Source organism: Cyprinus carpio, chromosome B17, assembly GCF_018340385.1.
Source record: "Cyprinus carpio isolate SPL01 chromosome B17, ASM1834038v1, whole genome shotgun sequence".
Lineage (NCBI taxonomy): Eukaryota > Metazoa > Chordata > Actinopteri > Cypriniformes > Cyprinidae > Cyprinus > Cyprinus carpio.
Genome location: NC_056613.1, coordinates 15955921 through 15980367, shown reverse-complemented (window position 1 = coordinate 15980367; position 24447 = coordinate 15955921). Strand labels below are relative to the sequence as shown.

General features: G+C 35.4%; 2 protein-coding genes across 2 annotated transcripts in view; one reads left to right on the top strand and one right to left on the bottom strand.

Moving 5' to 3' along the window:
* The first annotated feature begins 1263 nt into the window (after positions 1-1263).
* gdf7 (growth differentiation factor 7) lies at positions 1264-6642 on the top strand. The gene is given in 2 exon segments (XM_019120269.2): positions 1264-1839; positions 4787-6642. Coding segments are annotated over 2 exon segments (1278 nt in total). The 5' UTR covers positions 1264-1529; the 3' UTR covers positions 5755-6642.
* Positions 6643-13781: 7139 nt separating this feature from the next.
* The window catches only part of ldah (lipid droplet associated hydrolase), a 38269-nt gene continuing 27603 nt past the window's right edge, over positions 13782-24447 (bottom strand). The window contains exons 6-7 of the mRNA XM_042742487.1: positions 17986-18060; positions 13782-14658 (exon numbers count right to left, since the gene is read on the bottom strand). Of these exons, the coding sequence (XP_042598421.1) occupies positions 14471-14658; positions 17986-18060 (263 nt within the window). The 3' untranslated portion in view covers positions 13782-14470. The remainder of the gene's footprint in view (positions 14659-17985; positions 18061-24447) is intronic.

Sequence of the window (24447 nt, the reverse complement as noted above, 5' to 3'; positions counted from 1 at the left end):
ACTTTTTACGTATCTCCATTTCTTCTTATATATACATTTACAAAATCTTTGCAGCTATTTGACAGCAGTGACAAAAGATCTGTAATTGGTGTCTAATGCAGAGCAACTGAAGTTACTGCTGGAGTGGAAATATACCATAGTCAACATACTAGTCAATTGTTATGAGGGGTAAAAATAAAATTTTGTCACCAAGCTAACCATTCAGTCCAAGCTCATAGTGCTTATTTGGCTACTAGAATGTGTTTAGTTTACTGAATATTAGTTATTAAAATGACAAACATGGATGAGGTCAGGAGAGGAAGCCGAAGAATTGAGCTTCCTGGCAAAAACTCCAGAGTTAAACATGTTACCCATATATATTATAGCAAAGTGTTGGTTAATCCAGGCAGCAAATCAACACACAATCAGCATGCTGACATGTTGAATTTATATAAATTAGGTGTTCAGGTAGTACCATTGGAAATGTGCTTTACCTCAACATTGTGATCCAAAGTTAAATCTCCATGGTACCCTATTTTCAGCTGGACATTTTCGACTTAAATTGAGCATATGCTAGCTGTAATGAAAAAGTAATGGACTGTAATGCTCCTTCTTTGATTCCAGCAAGTGACAAGTGAAAAGAAGCATATGCTTGACTGATTATGTATATGATATTCTTTATTTTTTGGTAGTTGACAAGGTGTAAATTAGTAGAAAAATGGACAGCATGAAGAAAGAATCAGATCTAAATCCCTGCTATTAATCTACATGAATGCATTCACTAATGGCTTGCACAGCAGAGGGAATATCATATAACATGGTGAATGCCTTTAGTGGCTTTATAGTCATATATTCGTAGGTTGTATTTTTGGCCACAACAGTGATTTGAGATTTGATATAAATTGACTTTCAAAAAGAAAACTAGAATAAGAAATATTAACCCGAGTAGGAAGTGTGACAGCTCTGTTTCCCTTAGCATATGTAGCCTATAAGAAAGGCAATATTTGAACTTAAAAGCATGACTACTATTCCTGCAGTGTAAACGGATTTTACTATTAGCGGTTTTGTATTGTAATTTAACTTGCATAAACTTTGCACGTGTATTAGTTAAGTGTTGTCAACGGTAGATGGCAGTGCGCGCGCATTAAACGGGGTCGATTTTCCGAATCAAAATATTGACTTCCAATACGCCTATTTTAAATTATTATGCTTGTTTTGAAGAAAAATGTTCATAGAAAGAGAAGAGAAAATTCATAGCAAAGCAGAATAATTATTTTCATTTTTTACTTTAAGCTCAGTCTGTTTAGCATAATTTTATTTTAAAATGACAAAATTGCCAATAATATCAGCCCACTCCTAGAATCCTGATTTAAAACACACGTTACCGCTTCCAAATATCTTTCCAAAGGGGGGCGCTATCTGAATACAGAGCAGCAGGCATTCAGTGTTACTCACATTCAAGATATTAACACTATCTAAAGAGCAAAGGGGAGTTTCCAAAGTCATCAAGTCCATCCAACTTTGCCATTTTCGGCCAGAGACCATTGAAAATGACTCCCAAGAAGACTGCCGCTCCCTTCTTATGGTTTTCTTTTTGCTTTGGGAATGTTCTTGAGGCAGTGGTGCTGGGATCGGTGCAGTACCCCTCTGATAACGGGCTCCACTCACATCTGGATGCGCGCGGTCCTGCAGAAGTCAGCGCGAGCTCTCGGAACGACTTCACATCTGTTCATGTTCCGTCTTACATGATCTCTCTGTACAGGACTCTGTCGGAACTGGACCGACGGGGAAGCAACGGCAGCCAGACGCGCTCCAGGAGATATGCCAATACAGTGACCAGCTTCATTGACCTGGGACAAGGTGAGTGAGACTGATCCACCGGTGAGACAGACAGACAGATAGATAGATGGGTTGTAAGATGATCTGCTTGAGGCCATCTGTGGTGAGTTTTTTTTTTTTTGATTTTGGGCGAGATGTTTTTTTTTTTATATTTTATTTTTGGCATATAATATTATATTTTGCAATGAATGGCATGTACACGCTGCAGTAATAAATCATGCTTGTAATATGACAGCTGACACTGTAAGATGATTGATCTCGGTGTGACTGATGAGAACAGTAGAGGATATTTCACCCATGATATATATAAATTATCTGATGCTCTGGATATTATTATTATCGAATAATATTATTTGTTGCCTACAACAATATTGTTACTAATATTAATCATTATAATTACGAACCTTATTATTATTATTATTGATGGCACATCATTATGACTCCAGAAAAAAAAAACAGATGGCAATAAAAATATTATAATTTTGGTTTGTGCGTAAATTGGGGAAATGTGTAGTTTTGCGTGAATTAGAATTACGCGGATAGTCTGTCCTTTGGCCGTTCAACTTATAAAGAAACATAATTTATTAAATACTCTGCCTCAGTGATGGATTGTTATAATGTAAATGCGCGATCCCACATGTACAGCTCAAGTTTAATTTCGTTCAGGATCATCTGCTTCTCAATAATATTTTCGAAATACATAAAATTCCAAAAAAGAAATATGAAGTCAAATGTCTCAAATTTCCAACATCTGTGACAAATAAACTTCAGCAGCACCTTGAGCTTGAGCTAAAGTATCTAAAACGGAGCAGGCGTTCTCCCCTCCAGGTGTTGCTGATAAAGATAGAGAAACATTTTAATTTAAAACTTCTGTTCAAATAAAGATTGTCACGTAAAATACAGGATTTGTGAAATGCAGTATGTCAGTTCTCCTCCCGACCAAATATATGGAGATATGCGTGAAAAACACTTTTCTTTTCTTTTTGTTTTAGTATTCAAAAAGGTTCTTCTGTGTTAGAGAGATTGAAGTGACATTCATAAACTGACAGGCCAGTCATTACATTTGAGGGCACTTGCCTTTGAATGATAAAAAGAGCACAATGCCACATTTGTTCAAAGTATTAAGGGTAATAATTAGCAATATATGAATTCCAAGCATTATATTATTTCCACTCATATTTTCCCACATTTTGCAAATAGTGAAGAGTCATGAAATTTTATTTGAGTTCTATTAATTCTTATAAAGTAAATATAAAACCACTGGCATCACATTGCCACAAAAAAACAAAACAAAACAAAAAAAAAACGTGGGGCAGTGTTGTATATGTGATATCAATATTTTTATATTTTATGTGTGTTGTGTAAAAAACAACAAGAACAACTATTTAAATCAACTATTTCAATAGCATTGTTTTCCTGACATTCATCTTAGATTGTATTAATAGTATGAGGTAGCAATCATTCTGACCAGTTCAAGTGCTAAAATGAACTGTAACGTGTTTAAATATTTAATTATATACCTTCACATATACATCTGTTGCTTTTGGGTCCAGAATTTTATTGTTGGTTCAGTGGTAATGTGTTTGGTTTGAATACGAGTTGTTTCTGGTTCAAATCTGGCTTGGGAGTGCAGCATTGCTTTGTGTAAAGATTGTCCCACCAATGCAAAATGTCAATGTAAAAAAAAAAAAAAAAAAAAAACCCTAAACTAAATACATAACATAGTTTGTTGATCAAAGTATGACTGTGCATTGTCTGAAGCCAAAAAACTGCCAATACAGACACTAGATGTAGGCCCAAGGAACTTGAGTCCTTGCCTGCCTCGGCTAATTTTCTAGGTTATGTCATTGTTTAGTCTGGCAAGCAGATATTAGCTTTGAGGAGGGTGCTTTACTCTACACCCTTCCCCTCTGTTCACCTTTCATTTTTATAGCATTCCTTTATTTCAGAAAGGAGATAAATATATAGTGCTTTTCTTTCAAAACACCTCTTTTGGATGCTCCTTCTCATGTAGCACCATAGGACAGGTACAGCATTTGTGGCAAAAATCTGTTGACTCGAAACAGTTTACAATTACCATTATTCTCAAGGATCTCTCGTAATGTAACATCAATAAAATATGTCCCAATCTGGTCTTGGGTTTTTGTGCAGCCAGCTCATATTGGAAGAATCCTCTTCATGTTTACCCCATGAAACTGTGGTCTCTGTATCAGGTTCCATAGTACTCTGGGTTCCATTTCTTGAACTGGATGTCAAGATGTCAACATTGAAGCTTGTTTTACTCTAAGCGTAAAGTCTGGTCTCTCTTAGCAAAGGTTGGTTCTGCATCCTCTCAGTCACGGATGAGACTGAGTACTGAATGTGTTCTTTTAGCCAATTTCTTTCTCCAGACAAAGAAAAGGAGAGGACAACATCTTGCAGTCAGAGATTTTGTTCCCCACAGTGATTTCAAGTTAGCTGTGCGAATAATGAAAGACCAGTTCCAGTTCATGGTGGCCACAGAATACTGAGGTCCACCTCAGCTTGAAATGTTACCTAACATTTAATTACACCCTTAAGCCACCCACCTTTCAAATTTACTACATCCTCCTGAGGACATATAGTGGAAGGAGGAAGGCTGAGCATTTCCAATGTCCTGCCAAACCTTCTTCTCACTCAATCAGCGTAATTAGCAGATGCTGCCAAAGGCCGACACAGTCTGACAGGTCAGCCAAATGCTCTCCACCTGGTCTCCGTGAGCATGCTGCACCTCATGTTTGGAGAAATCATTCAGGCCCTTGAATGTTATTCTCATTGAGTAGAAGGACTGACAATTTGTGTATGCCATTTTCTCAAAAGCCATATGTAAGACCGTTCATAGTAAGTTGAGGAAACGCATTTGTGTCTGGCTCTTGCTGCATTAATTCTTAAAATTCCTTCTTCTGTTTCTTATTTCAATGCTAATCAATCCTTTTTCTTATACCTTCAGATGATCCTTCTCTAAAGTTCCACCAGCAGTACACATTCGACCTGTCTGGTCTCTCAAGACTGGACGAACTGATGGAGGTGGAGCTGCGGGTTCTGAGGAGGCCACCGCCTGATGTCTTAAGTTTACTCTCCACTGGTGGGAACCTGTACCGACTACTCCTTCACACCTGCTCCCTCCCGGGATCCTCTAACCAACCTCTGCTCCTCACTTCCAGGACCATTGATCTTCTAGATACCGCTTCAGCCACATGGGACGTGTTTGACGTTGGCACAAGCGTGAAGACCCACCTCAAGTTGAACAGAGCCGCAGAAGGCAGCAGGCCTTTGTGCTTCAGCATATCCGCCGTTTCTGATTCAAATAACAAGGTGGTGCATCCCGGCATGCTGGGTCTGAGCCATGAGGATCAGCAGACCCATGAAAGGGCCTTACTGGTGGCTTTTACTCGAGCTCGAAGGAAGGAGAACCTCTTTAGGGAGATCCGTGAGAAGATAAAGGCCATGAAAAGTCGTAAATTTCCTAATCCTGCACCGGAGCTTGGTATTAAAGGTCATCCGAGACATCGGCGGAGGAGGCGGACCGCACTAGCAGGCCGTTGTGTTGTTGGGAGTGTGGACCTTGGTTGAATTGGAGTAAGTGGTGGTGGCAGACGGAGAACACGTTGCAGCCGGAAGCCGCTTCACGTGAACTTCAAAGAACTGGGTTGGGACGACTGGATTATTGCGCCACTTGATTACGAAGCTTATCACTGTGAGGGTTTGTGTGACTTCCCCTTGCGCTCACACCTGGAACCGACCAACCACGCCATCATCCAGACTCTTATGAACTCCATGGACCCGGAGTCCACCCCTCCCAGTTGTTGTGTTCCTTCTAAACTCAGTCCCATCAGCATCCTGTACATTGACTCTGGGAATAACGTGGTTTATAAACAGTATGAGGACATGGTGGTGGAGAGTTGTGGGTGCAGGTAGCAATGTGAGTGAGGGGTGAACTACCCCTGGACACTATCCGAATGCTGCCGCTGCCTCATACACAGAGGCCTCATATGTGGGCAAGATGAAGGAGCCAGAGCTGGTGAGATGGACAGTGTGTAAATGTGTGACAACGAGCATGTGTGTAAGTTCAGACGGAGACAAGACATTGAGTTGTGTTTTAGAAGTGAGCGGAGGACATGTGTGCTGAACAGCTTCAAATTCCCTTACAACACCAAATAAACAACTCCTCAACGGAGAATAAGCTAAAACATAGGCTTTCCAGAAATTATTTTACATCCTGTTAATATAAACTCAATGATAGAGTGTTGAAGTATCCTTGCAGCAGCGGTAGAAATGTTGGCCCCGCTAAGACTCTGTCAGCGGTAGCACGCAACTATAACATGTATAACAGTTAAAGGTGCTTTGCATTACAGTCAGCTTATATTCAAGATGAAATGGCTCAGAAGAATTTCGATAGTGCCTCTGAAAATGTTTCTCCGTGGAGTCTGGTGGCCTTAATTAAATATGGCATCGACTGAGTGAAAGTCTGACTCCATTCTAAATCTAAGGGGTCCAAGTTTAGCTGGTTAGCATGGCCTCATTAGCCCCTGTTGGTAGATGTAGTAACTACACCATGTGGTTGCAAAAACATTTTTATCAACTGACAACCATTCAAAATAGCTGTTTTTATTTAGGCATTTTACCAGTGCACAGGGTTTTCTTAAACATTTAAAACTGATATTTTTACCCTGTCTTTTGTCATAGCTCAGGATAGTCACTAGTAAAGGATTGGGGACTGTGCATGTGTGGTTTCATCAGCCAATCAGCATTGTCATGATATCATTTTCCTGCAGCTTTGGCGTGATTAGTCAGTAGTAGTCAACAGTAGGGTGTATATATATATATATATATATATATATATATATATATATATATATATATATATATATATATATATATATGTTATATATGGTTTTCCTTTTTGGAGCTTTAGATGCTTCTAGACCAACAGACCAATGTAATAAACCATAACATTGTTAAGCACATCATTATATATTCTTAAAATAACATAGTTAATGCTAATACTAAAATTAAGCTATTTAATGAGAATGAGAACCCAGGCGTTTTATGTTGATGGCACCACATTTGGCTTCGGTCAGACGATAGAGCTGCATTATAGTACATAATGTGTGCAATATGTGCAAGATAAATGACTTCATTGCATTGAACGACCTAAGACCTTATTTTGTGAAAGGCATTGTGGAGCCAAAATCAAAACGATTGTTTTGTTTTATTCTGACACCAGATTTGGCTGTTTGAAGACTTCAGTGTTCACCTACATTTACTGAGAGAATTGGTTTACTTGAGCTGGTAATTAGATTAAATTACTTTTATCCTTTGATGAAGTCTTACTATGGATTTTCATTAAGTACAAATCCACTGTGCTTCCTCAAACGTTTAATTTAAATTGTTTATTTATGAATGACAGCCACAAGGTAAAAAGATGCCTTGTCCCATGATATAACAAAAACAAAAAAGGAACCTAATTTATACCCAATTTAAATGCTTTAAAGGGTTCATCATTTATTTACCCTCATGTCATTCCAAACCTGTATGATTTATTTTCAGTTGAACATGAAAGATGATGTTTTGAAGAATGTTCAAACTATCCATAGACTTCCATTGTATGGACAAAAAAATAAAATAAATAAAAATCTCAATTTTTTTTTATATTCCACAGAAGAAAGAAAGTTGGGGTGGATTATCTCCTTAAATTCATGTTAGTTTATGTGAAAGTTTTAGATAGAACTTCTTCTGAATGACATCAAGTCACAAGAACAAAATGAAAACAAGCTTCTAGCATTCATTAATCTCAGTGTCAGAGCAGAAATATTTGCCTGCTTACTGTTTATATAACATCAACTGTTTCCTCTATGAAGAAATACAAAGCAGATTTTTAATTCATAACAGCAATTGTTTTTCTTTTTTTTGACGTTTCTCCATGGTAATTCCCCTCAATCAATGTTGGTCTCATTGTATGGGAATGATAATCACCCAAATTGTCCACGGTGGCAGTATGAAAGTTACATTCCTAAATCAACAGACCACAGAAGAATTAGCCAGAGCATCTGTGCAGTTCAGAACAATATAATGGCACGAAATCTGAAGAAAACTTCCTGTGTAGTTTTACGGTACATTACTGTCGTGACCGTTAGTTTATAAGCTTGTTGTTTTGATTGTGAGTACTTTTGCAGAAGTAAATTCAATTCACCCTTTAAAATTATGTTGAAAACAGTTGCATCTCTCACGGTATTTCTCGATTTCCCATTCAAATTGTGCAGAGCTGTTTTTGTTCTGAGGCAAAACCTTGTTCTGCAGGACTGAACTGGACTGTTTGGAAAGATAAAGCAAAAATGAGATCTTCAACATCTATTTCAAACAAATTGATTTCATTTGGCCCAACAATTCCAATCGTATGTGCTTGCTCCTTAATCTAATTCCTCTCAAGGCAGTTTCTCCAAACAATCTGATTCTTTTTATAAGCAGCCTTTATTTCAGTATTGACACAATCATGATACCACACCTAGCTGGAAAAGAATAACATTAGGGGACGCCATCTTTGGTTCAAGGAGATAAAGAGGCACAAAAGTGCCGTTGCCGCATCTGTTGTTTAGAGGTCTGGAGGTTATCAGCTTAAGCGCTGCATGGGTTACCTCAGTTGTGCCTCGCTATTTGACTAAAGTGAAAAGCCTCAGGAGACATTTAGAAGAGAAGGAGTTTCAATTTACTATGCCAAGTGCTCTCAGAGAAATGAATGCAAAGCCTGCAGGATTGTCATGGTTCAGTTAAGGGGTTTGGCACCCCTCGAATATACATGCTGATCAGTGCTAAGCAATGTTAACTTACCTTCACCGACATCTGTTTTACTTTACTGTACTTAAGCTGGTAAAATATATGTTGCTTAAAAAAATATAGAGGGAACCATAAAGCCGTGACTGATTTGTTTTATTAGAACAAAGGGTTAAAATATAAGTGTAAATTATTGTACACATGCCAAAGCGCTTTTCTTAATTTAATGCATTTAGTGTATTTATCTGGCTACAAAAATGATCATTTTATACTACAAAAAATAGGGAGAATGTCTTTTTTTGTTATTGACTTTTTATTGTAAATGCACTGTGTATGTATACTGTTAGATAAGGAAGTGTACATAATTCAAATGTAAATTATCTGCGATATATTGCTTTCTTTTCTTTTTTTTTGGATGTATTGTTTATTGGTATATGTATGAAATAAATATATAAAAACAAATTGAAATTTAAAAACAAATTGTAAACACATTTAGCATCTTTTCTTACTTCTTCACTGTCATTTGTTGTGCAGATGATTTTATATATATATAAAAAAAGAAAAGTGTATTGATGGAAAGAAAAAAAACACTCCCGCAGCAAATCTTCTTTCCCAGACATCCACATGAAAGTGAACCCTCGGTGACTGTCTGACTCACCCACGGTTCCGGAATCATTATTGGGTTTGTATTTTGTCTCATTTTTTTGCCAGCAAGTATTCAGGAAGTTTCCAGGTGATTGTAAATTCCATACAGCACCGGGTGAAGAGGGGGATATGGTATTGTCCGGCGCTGGTAGGGGAGCTGTGCTGAACTCCAGGAAACACTAATGTGAGCCGAGGGTCGGCATGGAGGTTTTTTAAAAAAAATTAATGACTTTGTGCCCTGCCATTGAGCAAATGTCCAGAGAAGTTTATGATGTAAGAGCAACTGGAGGAGATGGATCATCAGTCACTTTTATTACAATACCTCCAATATTTAAAAAGGAGTAACAGAGATAACTTATTCAAATGCTTTCTGCTAATCTGTTTTTGATGGATAGCGTAACTAATCTGAATCAAGGTCACTAATATTTCCTTTGCTGAGTCTACAGATACTGCAATAATACACTATATCAAACAGTTATTAGGGACAGAAAATAGGTGGCCCCTAACCAAGTCCATTTCTCCGATGGTTTTAAATGAGCGCTGACCCCCAAATATTTGAACAACTGCCTGGACTCCATGACAAGAGGGGATGCAGTTTTTCTTTAAGAGAGGAAGGATCTTTTTAAACACGCTTGTTTCTTTTTATTGAATCATGTCACAGTCACAACTGAGACCAAAAACAGCACTGTAGTGTCCAGACTTTGACATCTGTCCAGATGTCTTTTCCTGAGAGCCACTTTGGTCATATAAATTCTCATTCAGGTCAAAAAGTTGATAGACATTTTGAGATGGAGGAAATGATGAGGCTGTCATCCAAATGTTTTCTTGGCATTTGGGACAAATACAGTCTGATACTGTAGTACTACTGACCTGAATCTTTAATTTAGAAATCAAGCCTTAACATTTGAATGTGGGTATAAATGCTATTTTTAAAGATAATAATAAAAATACAATTGTATGTGGGTATTTATATTATATATATATCTATATATATATATATATATATATATATATATATATATATATATATTTATATTTATATATGAATGACACAATAAATATTCCAAATTCAAAACCTATTTTTGGTAAGCAAATAAGTGACCACGTTTCTGCAATATATTGGTCATTTATCCATTTTTACATATTTTCTCAAATATTTTAGATGATTTCTATTGAAATATTTTAAAACAAAGTAATCCTTAAGTTTAAAAGTCTATAATTTCAACAAGTACTGAAATGTCCAGTGCAAGAGCACATCATAACTGTATATATCAAACAGGTTAATTATAAATACAATGGCGGAAACTGAAGGATCACATGCATTCATAACAGTTTTCTAATAGGATACATTCTAGTTTGCACTTAAACTACAACTGTATAATGAAATCCATGTTCTTTCCAAAGGTTTTGGGCATTTACCATTTTACAAAGCTTTTCCAGAACTGCGAATCAGCTTGCCAAATTTTTCACACCTGTTTCATGCGTCCCTTCTGAATGTACGATATGCAATATGCAGCATTACATCGAACTTAATTATGAAACTAGCGCCCACAAAATATTAAAGACTCGTAAAGTAGTAACTGAAGCATTCATGCACAAGGTTATCAGCACTTTAATATTAGCTGAATGCAAAGGCAGGTCATTTCATCAAACTCAGCGTTGGCCGGCTTGTCTTTTAGTGTGTTTTTCCCATTAAGATTTTCATACATTTCTTCTCATTGTATTTCACTTCTCTTCTTCTTTAACCATATGATTTCACTATTACACTCTGATGTTAATGTAAATACTGCATTTAAACTAAACTAATTCCCTTAAATCGAATCAATAGCAATGATGGGCCACCGTGGGGGACAATTCTGGCTCTCTTTAAGTTACACAATCTGAAAAACATTTTCAATACTCCCGTGAGAACAGGCTCGTGGGATGGGATGCACTGTTTGCTTTTCCTACACTCACAGTTTGTGTCATTGTAGGAGAATGTGGGACCTGAATTATATATATGCATAGGAAATGGCCACAGTATTGTTGCTGAAAATAAGAAAATACTTATTTGGAAGACAAATCTTACAACAACACCAAATACAGTAGGCTTACATATAGTAGAAAAGATCTATTTCAATTTTATCCCCGGATCAGAGCGTATCAGATGATGTTAAGTTGGTACAAAATTGAGAGAGAGGGGAACAAAGAGTAACTATTGCCATGTCAAAACAAAACATAACAAAAACCAGGGGAAAAGAAACCGATCTATTGCAGATGATATTTGGCAGGAAAATACCAGAATATCTCTGGAATGATTCTTCATCACCACAAGAGAACCCAAACCACTCTGGAGACATAAAACAGTAAAGCTTGTTTGCTTTGCCACAATTCAATCCACCCGGGCAGGATTACTCCATTTCCTTCTATGAACTAGCCCTGCCTCCTGGTTTAAATCAAGGATAAGCAAATTAAGGGGCTTTGTCATTCTTTTTGAGAAGCCTGGAACAGAAGATTAAAGAGACCTGGGCTTACACGGAGAGTCCCGACTCTCAGAGAGAAGAGGAAACGGATCAGCTGGAAATATTTATTCTCTGTTTGCTGAGCCGCTTGGATGTGCCAATCACTGCCGGAGCGGTCCACCTACAGGACGTCCTGGTACTGAAGAAGACAGATTTCAAATCAACTGAACAAGTTGGTGTGGAAGGGCCATGTGGCGATTCTTGTTGAGGATCTGTGTGGTGTCCCCATTTCTAAATAAATGGCTCACCCATAAATGAAATTTGATGTCACTCAAGTGAATTAGACAAGTGTTTTGACATATACTTAAAGTACTTGTGCTGTTAAGCTCCAAAATGGCAAAAAAAGCACAATAAGGGCCGGTTCACACACTGAAAAAACTGTTGATGAAACCATTTTCACTCAGAAACCGCTAGAAAATTTCATGAATAATTACAAAGAAATGGAAAGTGATACACTGAATGAAGTTTCTTATAAAACACCAATAATCATGTACAACGCCTTATAAAAAGACATTGTTTATGTTGCGGAGAAATAATTTGAAAAAACATTGTTAACAGTGCAGAAAATATCTGTAATTATTTTTAACATGTGCTAGACTTATGTCTTTGACATCGAATTGCACCTCACTTCGAAATCCTGCCTTCGTTTCCAGTAACTGACGCTGGGCCTCTGCAGTTGGACCCTATTTTTAAATGCAAAAATGCATCTCTGAAACAGACCCTAAAAGTATCACAAAAGTGGTCCAAGTGACTCATGCACTACATTCTAAATCTTTCAAAGCATACTGAAATGTTGTTATTGACTCATATCAATGGGCTGTTAATCGTTTCAACAAGGTTGAGACAATGAGTTGAACTTGAGAACCCGAGGATTTGATTTGTAAACAAATCTTTCAAACGATTTGTTGAAAAGATCTCACTCAAAAGAATGAATAGTTCTTCTCTCAGGAATGCAGTGGGGAAAAGTGGTGAATCTCACGCCTTTTGTTTTAAAATAATGATCTACATTTTGATCTAAGGCTTTAGATTCATACGGACCATTTTATGACACGTTTATGGTGCTTTTTTTGTCATTTTAGAGCTTGACAGTCAAAGTTCTTGTATGTGTCCCAAATAAAAAGGAAGTCATACAGGTTTGAAACGGTGAGTAAATGATGACAGAATATTAATTTCTGTGTGAACTGTTCCTTTAAGGTCAGGAATACCATATCAAGTCAATTTGAGCATCAGAGTAAAATATGAGAGTTTTGATGTTTCAATACATTGACTGAGGTGGTTAGAGGACTGAATAATATTACTGGTCCCTGGGCTGTTGAGGTAAACTGTCAAAATATTTCACTTGGTAACCCCCAGGAAGCCATGCAAGCAGAGAACAAACCTACAGTCGGCTTTTCTTAAAAGGGGCCCCGCTTTGGCTCCTCCATTCACCATAAAGCAAACTCTTGGGAAGTGTCAGGAGCCAAGTTGATTCCTAAAGATTCCAAATAGATCTCAAACTAAGAGAATAGCAGCTTTACAGGTAAAACACTATTCCAAAGTCCTGCTGATGCTGTCTGGGAAATAAAAATGATCCAGGGCTAAAGTTGAGGTCCATTCATATGGAGAAAGCTCAAATATGCATAATTTTCCAGCCTTAAATGAGGGTTAGCCCGAGCTGTATTAAAATTCATAATTTTGTGGTTCTACAAGGTCCCAGGTCATTGCTGACAGGACCGTATTTGACCCGTTCTAGTACAGGCATTTCCTGCCATAATAATACAATTTTGCTTCAGACAGAAATCAAATCACATGTAACATGTTCTATGTGTAAAACAATTCACTGAAAAACCTACAAGAATCATACAAGAGTGATATACAATGGGAAATAAATATTAAGCAAAACCTCTTTACATGCTAAAGATTTAAAATATTTTATACAAAACAATCAACAATGTAATTTGTAAATGACCTGTATTAAATTAATATAGAAATACTTAGAAGTACAAATGTTACATTTGAAATTTGCAAAAAATAATTAGCAAACAATTGGACGTCTCTTAACCAGCTTTTATTGATTCAACTGCAAATGTTTTTTTTTTTAACAATGTGACATTCTATGAACAGAGTGCAATTTTAATATTTTGCAGTCTGTGTAGTTTGTAATATGTATTGTTTTTTAACCTTCTGATGTAATTGAATAATAATATAAAATCATTTAAATTATAAAAAATACATTTCCCAATAAGAGATCAATATCTTCATGCCAGGTCGTCATATACAAGAATTTTCTTCTTATGTGAGCTGTCTGGTTAAATCAAGTTTCAAAAATGACCATGATCCCCTAAAATAAATAAATAATTGACATGTGTCCTGCTCCACACCCCACTGCACATTTGTGTGTTTAGAAATCATTGCCATAAACATCACAAACAGACAATTACAATGTCCACTTGACAGAAAGTAGAGACTAAAGCAATAACACATAGTTGAGGGACAAAATACGTTTACTTGCACATATTTGAGAATCAAAATACCAGATATTTTAATATCATGAATATTTGAAAAATAAAATGGCACCAATTCATCATTCATACAGCCCCTTTGTGAAATGTTTTGTGACAAGCTTGATGCTTTGCCATGGAAATAGGTAATAAATCTTTAAATATTGGTCACATTAAAAAACACACACAGAGGGTAGAGGTTAAAGAGGAATAAAATGTTAATCTGGCAGAGCGTCCTCAATCATCAAAGATCCACTCTGCCGTCATGTTAGCCATTTCCTCCGCTGCATCCAGGACAAACGCATGCCGGATGCCCCTCTCACACAGACGAATGTCCCCTTCAGGGAAGTCTTTTCTGATATCATGGTAATACTGCACAGGGCACCAGTGATCCGTGGCTCCATAGTAAAAAATAAGCTGACAGAAGAAAACAAAATCAGCAGAGCCGATTAAGACATTAACATGATTTAAGTTTGTTCTCATACTGTATGTGGGATTCACCACTATGACCATGTATCATAACAAGAGCAGAACTAAAACAATAAATACATCGAAAGGCTTTTCTCTTTTTCTGACAGCCACTTAAGGGAGAGCTAGTACCTGTATGTCACTGCTTGATAAAAACCTCATCTTTCATTTTAAAGGCACAATCTGTGATGTTAGAATAACAAAAGTAGCAGCCCTCCCAATTGATTTACATAGGAACTTAGACCACCACTGCAGTCTGCAGTATGCTGCACACCTCAAGATGTCAAAAGTAACTAGAAGTATCAAATTATGAATGACGTCATAATTTGAAGCTCTAAAACTTTTTTTTCTTTGTGAAAAAAAGTTTAAACTATGGATGTCAATTAAAACATTTATCGTAATGAATTACATTTTTCACTAATGACAAATAATTGCATAAATCAATATTTGTTGAGAAAAGCCCCAAAAATACAATTTAAAAAAATCAGGGGACTTGAGCGTTTTTATATGTGACCCCGCACCACAGTCGTAAGGTTAAATTTTTCAAAATTGAGATTTATACATCATCCCAAAGCTGAATAAATAAGCTTTCCATTGATGTATGGTTTATTTGGCTGAGATACAACTATTTGAAAATCTGGAATTTGAGGGTGCAAAAAAATCTAAATATTGAGAAATTTGCCTTTAAAGTTGTCCAAATGAAGTCCTTAGCAATGCATATTAGTTTTAATATATTTACGGTAGGAAATTTACAAAATATCTTCATGGAACATGATCTTTACTTAATATCCTTATTATTTTTGGCATAAAAGAAAAATCGTTAATTTTGACCCATACAATGTATTTTTGGCTATTGCTACAAATATATCTGTGCTACATATGACCTGGTCCAGGGTCACATATTATTATTTGTACTAATTAAGGCAATAAATTGACAGCTCTAGTCAAGATATAATGAGTCACATCTTTGGCAGATAAAATTCATCATGTGCCATAAATCTCTAAAGCAGAATAACTTAATAAATCATATAGAAAGTTTTTAACAAAGGCGAGGCATACTGAGAACTTCACAAAGGATCCAAATGGGAAAACAATCAAGATTGTGTTTCAATAAAACAAAAATTTAAGAAAGATTGACATTAAATCCACTACGTCCACCACGTCCCCTCGGACACCAGTGTGGACACTTGAAGGGTTTTTCCTTGCCGTAACCTCGGCCGAACGGTGCCAATAACATCAATGCGAAAGGAAAAACCACCCGTGCAGATTTCTATAGGCTATTTATTGGTGAGACCTCGAGAGCCATACGCAATAGAAAGATCAAATTTTCTTGTCAACTGCTTTGCATGATTTCTATGACAAACTGCATAATGTTTGGCTTTTGCCGAGTGTACCAGTTAATCGTGATGGGTTCTACATCTGTCGGCCTGATCGATTTCACCACAGCCCATAAATCTAATAGAGGAGTCAGATGCATGTGGTTTAAGGCTGAGAGGGGTTTAAACATATGACCTCCTGTCTTCACCTTCAGCTTTTTCGGAAGAAAATTATTCTAGCATTGCTATTGGCAAGCAAGATGGACTGTGAAGCCGATACCAAAGAACGCCACATACTCTAACACCCATACAGACAATGGTTGTCAAAGAAATGGAAGAGCTTCCTTCCTCCCTCGAATTATGGGTGGGATGCAGAGATCAGACCGGGAAAAATTCGACCAGTTTCCAGGCTCAAGGGATTTTCTGAAGCTTTGACAAGGAATTTGCTAAGTGTAACATTAGACGCAGGTCTCGAGTATGCGACTCTTAATAGCAGTGAAGATATCACCTATTTAACTGATGACAGATATAGACCATCAGCAGCTCCGTCCTCCTCCCCCTGCATATGTACGCAGTCTCTGCTTTGCATCACACCATGGTATTGAAAGGTACATATGGTTCTTCCGCCCATGCATCCGTTGAGAAAACGGAAGGGTGGGTTGGAGGAACGTGCTTTGAGATCTGATATTGTTTGATTGGTTATCAGCTCTGTGAGGGTGAGTCAGCGTGGGCTTCATCTGCGTCTAACATGTTTAGAGGCTTCCCAAATCACTTTGATCAGTGCCGTTAATATGTAGGAAATTAAGGAAAGCTGCGTCATCTCATTGTTTCAGTAAAAACAAATACCCATGCATGGGGAACAACGCTGTTGGCAAGTTACTTCTGTGATTTGTTGAATTTATTTCAGTCATCTTCTAGTTATGCGTCAACATTTTGGCCACAATCTAAGAAAAATGGCCAAAAATATGAAAAAAAAACTCTATTTGAAAACAGAATTTTTTAACAATTACATCAATCATTTCAGGGAGGCACCACATATCTGAAGCATTTGATTATCAGCAATTATTAGAGTTTTTTTTTTTTTAAATCAATAACAGTCAATTTTCCATATTTAATTGTGCATTCCACTATTTTACATTTAGATTACTGTTGCAGTAATGCAGCGCTCACTTTAAGATAATTTTTAAAAACAATAATAAATGTGATCTTTAGCAAAAAAAATATGCATTTTCATAGTGTACATTATGATGCCTAAATTCACTTGTAGCATTTGAAATGACTGTTTTTAGTCTTTTGATTGTATTTATTTAGACAAAATAGTATAAAAAAAAGTATTACTGGCCATTTAATCAAAGTATTTCTGTATAATTACTGTCTTGCACGACTGCGTTTCCAAACAGCAGGCATCCACCTCCGAAAGCAATGATTGCGTTTCGTCTGCTCTCTCTGACACACAAGTAATTCATCATATATGAAAATTATCATACTCAATGGCTTCTCCTAGTTTCTTAGTGATATTTAGTGCCAGTTTACCAGGAAGTGACGATTTTGTTCTCTTTGTCTCGTTGGATCGAAACAGTGCTTTATTCGCAAATGTTTTATGTGATATTCCGGTTTTGCGCACAAGTTAAATTCACATTTCTGGATGGAAACATAGCTAGTGATAGTCTAATGCAACATCGCATGTAATGCACTGAAGGGTACAGATGTTCTTGTATTAGACACAAATCAGTTCAAGACTGTTTGGAGTTTGTTTAAAGTCAATTGATAAATTTTGACACTTATTTCTATACTGTCAACAACATTTCCAATATTGTTTCTTCCTACGTGAAGAACACAGTTCCCATTAAAAGATATCTTCAAAATATTAGTAGAATTGTTTGTTATTCCAAACAAAGGCTAATTTTGAATTGTATTTAAATATATGATATTTTTTGTTTGTATTTTGTGTGATTATTATGTTGTTTTGGTGTTTTGGTACAGTCGCGTTGTCTCTTTCTACAACCAGTCTCATTTCTTGGCTTCCCATGTACATACCGCTGGCTGCGGAGACAACAACAGAGACAAACATGTAGAGTAGCATGTTACAAAACTGTAATAAATCAGGTAGTGCAAACATAACTTAGTAAACATTTGCATAACACATCAGCCTCTGCGGGTTTACTAAACACGAAGTGTATCAAAATTAAACACACACACACACTGCCGCAACCTCAAAGGCCAGCGCTCATACAAACACAGAAACAGCAACCAGATCATGAGGATTACATCTGTTCCCGTTCACATTTACTGGATGTACACTCCTACTAACAGTTTAATGGTGTGCAATGATGTCATTGTTTTCACGTTTAGATTCTGTGTGCTGAAATGATTTGTGTCGTTTCGTTTGTGAATATCTCATACTATGTGCTCCCAGTTTATGAAAACATTAGCTGTTGGATACACATTACTGATATCTTTTTTGCATTTTAATATGAAACAATTTATATTTTACATTAAACACACAAACTGTATCATATATATATATATATATATATATATATATATATATATATAATATATTATATATATATATATATATATATATATATATATATACATATATATATATATAAATATATATATGGGGGTTTCGAGGGGATGGGGCTTGTCATATGACACACAGCATCCACAATAGCACTGTGTAAATTATATAGGCTTATGTTTTATTTATTTTTTTTCTTATTATTCAAAATATTCCCAAACATGTTAACCATATCATGAAATATCTCGATTCTCAAATATGTGTGAGTAAATGCATTTTGCATTTATTTGATCTATAACGGGCGATGGGCAAAGTCGCCTAATAGTGTAATGTATTAACTACGCATAAAAACCCGTTTTTTTACTTAAGTACCACATTTGGGTGTCATGCCATATTTTTTTTATATGACTGACTTTGTATTTAATGTAAATTATAACACTTTCATTGTACAGAAAGAAAGGAAAGAACATTCACATTATCAAAGAACATTTTCAAGCACTCTCAAAAACTCTCATTATAATCAATGAAGCTGTTTACACTATGAAATGAATATCCTAATTACATTGTATGCACATCTGCACTTTGTTGTTTCTGCTGAGAGATTTCGTCAGAGAGCAGAATTCAGTCAGTGAGCAAGTGAACTAAACAGCAGTGTTTCAGCGATGACTCATCTGAATGCCACTAATTTGGTCATTGCATTCATAAGCTCAACAGAATCGTGTGTGATTGGTTACAATGTGCAGCGCTGTAAAAACGTGTCTGTTTCTGGCACAGCGCCAGCCAGCAGACGCAGTTTTGAATTTAGCAGCTGATGCATGTTCTAATCACGCTGGTGTGATTGTATAAAATATAAAATATATCATTCAGCAATTAATTAATTTATTTATTTTTGAAGCCGCATTTAAAATCCATTTAACTCAAAAATCTGAGGGGGCACTTGCTTCAGTGTGAGTGTGTATATATATATATATATATATACATATATATATATATATATACATATACATATATATATATATATACATATACATATATATATATATATATACATATATATCCATATATATACATATTACAGATACATATACATATACATATACATATATACATATACATATATATATATATACATTATACATATACATATATATATATATATATATATATATATATATATACATATACCTATACATATATACATATTATACATATACATATATACATATTATACATATACATATATATATATACATACACATATATATATACATACACATATATATATATATATATATCTATATATACATATTAAATATATATACACACATATATATATATAATACACATACACATATATATATATGTATATACACTTATACAACAAAGATGCTGATTTAAAAACAAATTAAAATAAAAACTTTTTCAAAGATACCACTTTTTAAAATAAATCAGAATTTTCAGTCCTGCATTTGAAAGAAACTACTGTTTTGTTTTGTTTTTGTTTTTTATCAGCAGAGCTACTGTCATGATGCTAAACATGGAAGTTAAATAAGTAGCATTGCTACTTTTAGTTAGTTAAATAAAACTGCTCCACACTCAGCAGTCTGAACATCACAGAGGACTTTCACACACATATCCCTGCTCAAAAGTCTAAGCAAATTCATGAGCAAATACAAGCTGCTTGACCTTGATGACCTTGGCAGCTATTCAGAGAGACTGATCCTGATCTCGTGCAGACTAAACGTTTGGCCAAGAGATGTGTTAATATCCTTTCTCATCAGGACATCCCTCACAGTGATGATTGTTCAGCCTCAGACTGTGGAGGAAGTGCGTACATATGTGTGTGTGTATGTGTGCGTGGGTACATGAAGAAAGCATGTGTGTGCTGTGTGTGTGTAAGGGAAAAACTCCTCAAATGACTTGCTTCCACTGAGTGAAGAGGAAGTGTGGGTATGATCACACATCCGCACAGCTTTAATGCTATAATATTAATCATGGCCTGTGTACTATATCATCCAGCACTGTTAGCACATTTCACAAGACTGAGAGCTACATACTAAAAAGGGGGAATGAAAGGAGAGTAATCAATTCGATCCCTTTCTCAATTCAGAAAAACTGAGAAAAAATGTTTAAAATAATTTAAAGTTTCGCCATGTTTCATTAGAAAGTTCATTCTTAATGTTTGCTCCTTCAGAGTTTAATTCAGCGCTATATTTAATTTGACAGAGGAAATGATTTTTGGAAATGGGGAAAACTGAATGAAAGCCTCCTGTGCAGAAAACTAAGGGGTTTTCCATATTTCATTAGTGGTGGTTGCAAAAAGAATCCTAGGTCTGAATATGCCTGTTTCCCTACTAAATAGTATGCAAAAAACACAGTGAATTAAATTACTATTAAGTCGAAATCTAAAGTATTCTTAAAAGAATGAAAATACCCAGATCATGTACTGCTTCTGCCAAAACTTTACTTTCCCATGAGGCATGGAAATGCTGAACAACAATGATACAGCTGATGTCATAGGTCACAGACATACATACAGAACATACTTAATTATTGGTCAAGAAGTTAAATAAAAGCAGAGTACATACTTTGACAGTACTGTATGATACCGAATGAGGTGAGCTGCTGCTACATTATTAACAATTTTCCACCTGGTGGACAATAAAACAAGAGAAAAAAATAGATAGAGGGAACGAGCCATATCTGTACTCTGTAGACTATCAAAGCTTGTAGGCGAAACAGAGTGTGCCAGTCATATTTCAAAGAACTGAGTGAGAGAGACTCATGGCAGAATGTGTGTCCTGTACTCCCAGCATCAGAGAGATTTCAGAGTCACTTATGTGTTTGGGTTGGCTGCTGTTTGCTTCTAAATAAATGTTAAAGCTATACATGTAAGCTTTCCTTTGCATTTTAATGTGTGCTAAAGAGAGACATAAGTCACTTGAGATGAGGTGCAAACAAATATTTACCATAGAACACAATGAACTCATTGAACACTCACTAAAATATCTCATTTTATTACACTAAACACATCACAAACAACATCTCCACCCACTGAGGTAAACTGGATCAGAGGATGTTTAAACTACAGGGTTTACAGAAGAGTAAAGTTCACTGCGTTTCCACTACTTTACCCCATGATTCAAATACAAGAACCTTTGACTGTAGACAAATAATCAGCTTGTTGCAGTTATTCAACCAAATCATGCTAATCTGCGATAACTACAAACACTGTGCAGTTTAAATCTCAATCACATATCATATATTTAAATAAGAACATATTTCTGGTATTTTCTGGTACTTTAAGAGTTTGATTCACCTTATTTTTTAAATTATCAAACTTAAAGGTATTTATTTATTTGTTAGAACTTTAGTATAGGGAACAATTCATACTATTAACTAGTTCCTAATTAGCATGCACTATTAATAACATACTTGCTGTTTATTAGTACTTATAAAGCATTTATTCTACATGACTATATTCTATATCCATAATCCCACCCAATACCTAAACTTAACTAAATATTAATAAGCAGCAAAAACCTTAAAATAAAGTGTGACCATTTATTTTTAATGAAAACTGGATGGTTGAAAATACATAAAATAAGACAGAAACATTGCATATTATTTGTGAAAAAGAAAGAAAGAAAGAGAAAGAAAGAATAAAATAAGACAGAAACATTGCATATTATTTGTGAAAAAAAAGAAAGAACAAAAGAAAAAAAGGGCAAAAGAAGGAGGAAGAAGGAAGAGGAAAGAAGAAAGAGAAAAAAAGAAAGAAAGCAAAAGAAAGAAAGAAAGAAAAGAAAGAAAAAAAAGAAAGAAAAAGAAAGAAAGAGGCTAGATGGTTGAAAATACAGAAGACAGAAATGTTGCATATTATTTGTGATAAACAAATAAATAAAAATATTCTTTATGTAATTAATATTCAGGTGGGCAGATTACAAAAAACAAGAGTGCAAATGGAGAGTGGAATTAAACATATTTAAACATTATTAAGAAACTGTATTATTTAATATTTAGAATTTAATAATAATATTTCTGAACCCAGTGAAATGATTTGTATGACAAATAATGTATATATATATATATATATATATATATATATATATATTACAAATAAATATATATAAAAAAAATATATATATATATATATATATATATACTATATATATATATATATATATATATATATATATTATATATATCTATTTTTTTTTTTTTTTTTTTTTTTTTACCAGGGGTCCACTGCAAAATATTTGGTGTTGATTATTTAAATTAAATTGTTGTATAAATTTAAGCCCATTTTCAAATAACAAACTTTATGCAGGTAATGCAAATGGTAGGACATATACTGTAGGAGGAAAATCCCATGAATGAGGAGAAGGTAAGGGAAAAAGATGGAGACGGGTGTGCCAGTCTTGGGGCAGTGATCTGCGAGACATCCCCTGTTCTATCTCACTTATCTCCAGGGGGGTATCGGGCTGGGGGGTTTGGCAGGGCACAGCATTCCAGTCAATTTTACACATCCTCACACATGCACCTAGTTAACAACTGACTGGAGAGGCAGAAATGAGGGATATGTGTGTAAAAAACACACACACAGACACACAAAGACGCAAACAGACAAGCACGTGGCGATATTTTATTATCTCCTGTGAGCGTCCTGCCATGGGTGCCTCCATGCGGCAAGACAAAAAACAAGATGAGTATTTGAACAGAACATATTCAATGTGGACTTTCTACATCAACACCAAGATTTAATTTTTTAATTTTAGTTTCAAAAAGTTTAGTAAATTTCTGTTGAAATTGCCATGTCAACTAACCATACGCACAGTGAAAGTGATCAAGCTGATTATAATTCAGAAGTGAGCCAAATGTTTAAATACTAATCAAAGTAAACATCTAATCTTCATAGTTTTATCAAAGAAAATCAACTGTAAAACACTGTTGTGATTCAAGGAGCAGAAGGAGCCTCACAAACAAACAAAAGCTTCTAAATGTTTCATCCTGTTCAGTTCAGATACAGATGGGAACAAAAAGTTTTCTTCTTCCACTATGGCCTAATGTGCCTCTTTACTCCTTGCATTTGCTTTAAATTGTCCTGTTGATATTTATTTTACACCACACACTCCTTTATTGGTTCTAAAACCATCTATTTACTTCTTTCCTCCAGTCACTTTGCATTAGTAACACAAACAGAACAATTTCAAGTTCATGTCGGCACAACTGTCTGAAGTCCACAGACACAGAAAGTACAGCATATTATCCAGTTTCTCCTCCATTTACATGGACCACAGAATCACAATGTGCTTCTCTTTATTCTATTTGCCTTTAAAAGAGCTAAGCGAATGTGACAATTATATTCTCCCTTCCAATTCAATAACACAAAAGCCACATCAACCGAAATACAATACAGGTTTCATTTTCGTTACTTTAAAAACAGCACAAGGTGGGTGGCCGTGATCCATTGCAACTCAAGTAAAGTCACACAGAGCAGAAATTTAGGAGAGTTACATTAATAAACAAAAACCTCGCATTATTATCTGTCATCACTTTTTCATTCATACCCCTAATGAACAGGATATTCCTATTCGGACCTTTGGGGTGACTTGTGTTGTCTTTTTTCATGATATATCACACCTGATGACCAGGTTGTGAAATTAACTATAACTACTGTACTAACTACTGCTAGAGAAACTACAATTTCAGCATGGCTTTATTATTAGGAAAGGTCAACCGTTCAGCCATATATCAAAAACCACAACTAGAAAATGACTGTCGTTGTTTAGTGGTTGATGGGGGAAAATATACATTTTTTTGGGGTTTTTTTTGTGCTCTGTGGTATAACAAGAGTTTTGGATGTGTTTTTTTTGTATATAATATTATTATAAAAATAATACAAA